Source organism: Thunnus maccoyii, chromosome 12 (genome assembly GCF_910596095.1).
Source record: "Thunnus maccoyii chromosome 12, fThuMac1.1, whole genome shotgun sequence".
Taxonomy (NCBI): domain Eukaryota; kingdom Metazoa; phylum Chordata; class Actinopteri; order Scombriformes; family Scombridae; genus Thunnus; species Thunnus maccoyii.
This window is the reverse complement of record NC_056544.1, coordinates 15,766,448-15,772,447: the sequence shown is the minus strand read 5'-3', so window position 1 is coordinate 15,772,447 and position 6,000 is coordinate 15,766,448. Positions and strand designations below refer to the sequence as shown.

Below are 6,000 nucleotides of genomic sequence, written 5' to 3'. Positions count from 1 at the left end.
CCATTTGTCAAACGTGCATCTGCTGCAAACAGGTATTAAGTACAGTAAGTCGTTTACACACACTCATTAATTGTTCATTAATTGGTCAGTTGCGAGTATTTGTCCAATTTAACCTAATATGCGCATCTTGCCACAGTGTAAACAAGCCCTGTGTGACGCAAAGCAGAAAATACGACAACTTCAGTGTAAATTAGGCAACATTTTTATTAAACATAAACAGATTGATCTCCATTAAAAATAAGAAAGAAAATAATAATAATAATAATAAAAAAGGTGCATTGTTGTCAGTGTCTGTTCAGATAACAGAAAGACAAATGACAAAATTCAGGAAATGTTCAAGTCGCCGAGAGCTTAGAGCTTCAAAGTGAAGGAAAAGTCTCCACACAGTCACTTGACATCTGTCTGAGCTGCTTTATACCCGTGCAATAACCCTAAAATGTAACTTCTGAAGTGACCACACGTTTGTTCTGAACGGTAATGAGCTTCAGTCGCTTCCACAGGATGCTCTTTTTCCATATTTATGAGGGGCAACATCAGACAATTTCAAGTGTCATGTGACACACTTTTAAAACATCAACATTCTCCGCACTTTATATTTATCACCCACCATAAACAACAACGTATCATGGCAGAGGAACTGATCCTAATCCTGATTAAACAACTCACATTTTCCAAATAGTATTTATTTACAGTAAATAGTAATCTTGGTCCTGCTTGTCTTTTAAGCTGGATTTTCTGTCATAACTTAAAAACACACGAACAGTTCAGTATATACAGAGACACTCTTACATTGTATGAAAAAATATATGCTCAGAGTCAGTGACTGTTACAAACATTCACACAAGCACTGAAATGTGTTAAATAAAGTGTTTCTTTTAAGTGAAAGGCATCTGAAGAACACTTCAGTAGAAGTTTCACAGCTGATACTGAAAAAAATGCAAGAAACTGATGAAAAAAATGGTCGAGGGAGGGATTTAAATTTTAAATTACATAAATTTACAGATATTATATGAGATGACCGGCTGGTGAGTAAATGTAGCTTACAGTATGTGTAGCACCTGATTGTCTCTTCTCAGTGCAGACTCAAATGTTTTCACTGCCTCCATTGTAGCATCAGTAGTGGAAACTAACTTGGAACATTTACGTACTGAAGTATAATTTTATCATACTTGTACTTGACATTTTATGCTACTTTAGATTTACTCCACATTTATCTGACAGCTTTAGTTGATAGTCAAACAACATATGATCAGCTTATAAAATATGATTCATTATTACAGGTTAAACTGCTCAAATGATTTAATATAAGAAAAAAATAGCTTGGAAGCTACAAAAAGCTGCTGATGGATCAATAATAATCCAATAAATAACATATATCATAATAAAAAAAAACTGTGAAAGGTGCATTTATGCATAATGAGTACTTTCATTTTCATACTGTGAGTATATGCTGATAATACTGATATACTTTTACTTAAGAATGCAGTTTTACTTGTAACAGAGTATTTTTACATTGTGGTATTACTGCTTCTATTCAAGTAAAAGATCTGAGTATTTCTTCCACTGCTGGTGTGGATGGAGGTAGTGAAAAGCTTTAGCCCTTGTCCAGCCTTTTTTTTCCAAGTTCTCAACGTCTCCTTTTTTTTCCCTCATGTTCATAATGTAAAGAACATTTTGCAACAGCCAGAAATAAATTAGGGCAAATGGAGCGAATGTACAGTGCAGGAACCTCATTCTCATTTCTCCTTTTCTTCCAGTGCAGCCCACAAAGTGCACTTGTGCGTTCATTTAGAGCTTGATGGGTACGCACGACTGGAGTTTCTGAAACTTTAAAAAACTGTTAACACTGCATGTTGACGTAGCACAGTGTTGTTGTTGCTGAGGAAATCGCGTCACAAAATACTGAATTCAATCAGAAACCGCAACAGTTAGAACACCACTGAGCCACTTCCTGGCGTGTTACTGCTCCAGTTGGTTAATGCTTGTTTGACCTCGACCCAACTGCCTGTTGTATCAGCACAAACTGTATTTGCCTCGCTGGGCTCTGCATCTCCTAATCAGTGCATACCACACTTCCTCTAAGTGCTGCACATTGATAAGTGCTACAAAAACAATAATGAATGAACACAGAAAGTCGGCACTCACCAGTAAGCACCACAAAAAAATAAAATAAAATAAAATAAAATGCTGCACAGTGCAGCTTTAAAGTAATATATTAAAATAAAGTGTAATTTAATGTCCACTACATATATTCACATTCAACAAAAGTCTTGACTGTTTGAGCCACAGTTTTTGTAAACATGTAAAACTCATGAAAACAGCAAGACAGAGACAGTTATTATTTTTGTAAGAAGAGCCAAGAGCCAGTACGATGCTCTGTGTAAATTAGGTCCCTCTTCATTGTCGTGGTCGCTCAGACCAAGAGTCTGATGGGCAGTAAACGTCACTCTGAAAGTCTTGGTTGTGTCTAAGAGCTGGAGCCGGGAGAAGGGCCCTGGCAGGAGATGACAACACCGTCTGAGGGCTCCTCTCCGGACCTCCTCTGGCAGCTGATCTCCCCTGTGTCTGTGTCACCGATGTCCAGGTCCGGCTGGTCCTCTGCTGCCACAGCCACTGCCGCCGCCGCCTCCGCTGCCTCTGATGTACTGTCACAGCAAGAGCACACCTGGAAACCACAAATCAGGCATTAAAGTGAGAGGAGGAGAGATAAGCGTGTAAAGGAAACAAAGACGCATAGGTTGGGTGTACAACTTTCACAACTTTTGATGTTCTTTTAAGAAATATCTCATGACCAAGACAAAAAAATCCCCTAAATATACTTCACATAACAGACTTGACTCAACCCACATATAAACAAAAATCTATTATTTCTTAGTATGACTTTTTCCATGAAAGACAACATCTTTAAATATCTTTACAGTTTGATATCAACTAATAATGTGACAAATCTATCATAAAGGAAAAACGTCAATCATAAAAACATGGGAGGCCTCTTTCCTAAACATTTAATTGAGCTTTAAAACAACTAAAAATCACATTTTCAGTATCTCAAAGAAAAGCAGGTGACATTCAAATTGAACATCAGTATCTTTCCTGCTGCACATAATCCATTTCAAATCTACACCATGTGATTGTTCGATAAACTCATTGATTTTCCTTCCTACCTTGACGTCTATCGCCTTGGGCAGACCTCCCTTCTTAATCCAGGGGTGGACTTCAATCAACTCCTTCTTCTGTTCCTCTGTGAAGCGTGGCTGGCCCTTCTGCATCAGCCGCAGCTTCTCTCTGTCCTGTCTGAGCACTCTCTGGATGTCACTGCAGACGCAAGCAAACATAGACAAACTCAATATACTAATGCAACTAGCCAACAGTCACATCTGGTTGATTTTTGTCGTTATTTTCTAGCGTTTGCAATGTCTTACGGTACTTTTAAAAAAAAACTTTCTACAATGCCAGCAAAAATCTACAGTCATCTATTGATTGTCCCATTCAGTGTTTGTCTCCTCTCATCTACTAACTGTTAGTGTCTATCTGCCATCTAGTGGTTGAATTGGTTAATTGTCACTGCTACGTCAAGCTTAAATGCAAACTGACTCTTGTTTCGATTTAGAGAAGTTGACCACAATAGAAAATCTTGAGTGCTGTCTCTCATGCACAAGTGAGACAATACAAAACAAGTTTAACAAAACAAAAACAAGCTGTGGAGCCACAGACCCTTTTTGGTTGTTCACACAGGACAGGCAGTAAAAAGTAGTTTTATGAATTAGTAGTTAAGATGTTTTGAATAAATGGGGCTCATCACTAATTTTAGTGGTTCTGCCTGAAAAGAGCAATTGCAAAACAGTAAGAACTACGAGTCTGAACAAAAATAAGCACTATCATTACATTTCTGCAGCCTAAAGACGCCACTTTGAGATACGTGTGCACAGCCAGGGGGCAGAAAACTGACAACAGTACTGTAGAGGATGAGTTGAGTTGAGGATCAGTTGTTGTGCAATAAATCCCAAGAGGGGCACATCCCTTCCAGCACAGAATGCAGAATAACATGTATCAACAACACATTTGCAAGCATGAAAATTGAACTGTTCTGGTCAATACATCAGCCTCCAGCAGCACAGTTGCTAAAAACAGCAATTGAATGTTAGACTCCTGTTTGAAGGAGAACTCCTGTCCTTGAATTAGGAATCAACTGGCCCATGTTACGCTTAAGAACTGCATCCTAACTAGTCGCTTTTTTTTTTTTAATCCTATAAACTGCAGAAGTACACACTGGATGCACGGCGCTCTCCTTCACTATTTGTCTTCAACTTATATTTTGGGTTGTATATTGTAAAGCTCTTTTGTCCTACGACATGGTCAGGGCTCTAGATTTTAATAACTTATGGATGATTTTGCCCAGAAAATTATGAAGCTGTTTAAAGGTTTCAGTGTGGAACTTTTTGGTGTAGTTGGACCTCTGTGTGTCGTGCTGGCTGCCAAGAAATTTCAGTTGTCTGTCAAGAGGCAGCACACTCTAAAAAAATTGAGGAAATGCGAGGTAAGTTTACCTGTAAAAAATCTTTTTTATAGTCCCCCACTAAGTAAAGTTATTTCTAAATGTCCACAAATGAGCTGCTGTATCACAGATGAAGTGACAACCTGTCTATTCATGAGTAACAGAGGACAGTCTGCCTGGACGCAGGCTTACCCTTACACTTCCATAACAATCGGAAGGCTGATAAAATATTAATCTGATCGAACGATAGTGTCCACAGGGCGACTATCCTACTCCTCACTGGCTACGCCTTTGTGCTCCTGATAGGTCATCATGACCTTGTCATCTGTGTTGGCAATGAGCAGTCACATCGGGTCCTATGGTACATACTTGATGAAGTGGTCGCTCTGCTCCATCTCCATGGGGTTCCCGTCACTGCCGCTTGAGTGACTTTTGACCTTCTGGCTGTTCTGGGACGAGTCCACGCTGCCAAAGTATTGACTACTGTTGTTGCTTCCTGTAAGATAATGCAAAACCTCAGCATTAATCAATATAAATGCAGGCTTTACAACAAGTGCTGAACCATATAACACTGATTGAACTACATACTTCAGAAAATGTTATCTGTGTTTGAACTGGTAGATTTGTGAACTTTTATTCAGTTTTTATTGCTCATTTATTCTTGAGAATGTATGAAGTTCACTTTATCTCATACTATCCATAAAATGTTGAAAGTTTAGTCCAGACCTGTTCCACTACCGGAGGTCCCACTAGCTGAGGTCCCACTAGCTGAGGTTCCGCTGGCGGACGTCCTGCTCTTTGATGTCCCGCTGTTAGATGTCCCGCTGGCTGACATTCCACAGCCATTAGACCGAGAGCCCATGGACCCCGAGGTGGCTGAGCCGGTGCCTGAACAGGAGTCCTCATGCAGGATGATGTCCAACATGTCGCTGGACAAGGAGTTTGCATCGCTGTTAGCGTCACCACGAGAGCTCGTCTGCAAGAGAGACATCAGTGATACCATTAAAGAGAAGCCTGACATCAACATACTGTACTACTGCTGCATCTTTGTAATAGAGGCCAGTGCAGTATCATTGGCCATGTTGCCTACACAGTGAGGCTGAGCAAAGTTACCAGAGAGTTTTTATCCTGCGTACACTGATCCCTTTCAAGGAGGGAAATCTTTACATATATAAATTGAATCTTGTGTAGTAAATTTAACAGTTTGGGAAACAACATTCACTGCATTCATGTGTAACAGAAGATAGACGTTTGCTGCACTTATCAGTAGAATACAACTAAGATAAAACGATAACATGTTCCCACGTTTTTCTTTTGATGCTACAACTCAGTTCTACTGCTAATATTAGTGGTATTGTTCAAGGCTTAGAGGTCTTACATGCATGAGTATGTATGTTTTGAGGTGTACAATAACATTTTTCAGTAACTCAATCCATCATTTGTTTTCCTGGTCAGATTATGTCTTTTTAAAGTTTCTCAGTCTCATGCGTTCATAAAATCAATGT

The 6,000-nt window shown here is 39.3% G+C and overlaps 1 protein-coding gene across 3 annotated transcripts in view; it reads right to left on the bottom strand.

Annotated features, from left to right (window-relative positions):
• Nucleotides 1-1,552: 1,552 nt before the first annotated feature.
• Nucleotides 1,553-6,000, bottom strand: part of per2 (period circadian clock 2) — a 33,086-nt gene continuing 28,638 nt past the window's right edge. For all 3 annotated transcript variants that reach the window (XM_042428006.1, XM_042428008.1, XM_042428007.1), the window contains 4 exons: nt 5,222-5,471; nt 4,865-4,991; nt 3,165-3,315; nt 1,553-2,665 (listed from right to left, as the gene is read on the bottom strand). In XM_042428006.1, the coding sequence (XP_042283940.1) occupies nt 2,468-2,665; nt 3,165-3,315; nt 4,865-4,991; nt 5,222-5,471 (726 nt within the window). In that variant the 3' untranslated portion in view covers nt 1,553-2,467. The remainder of the gene's footprint in view (nt 2,666-3,164; nt 3,316-4,864; nt 4,992-5,221; nt 5,472-6,000) is intronic.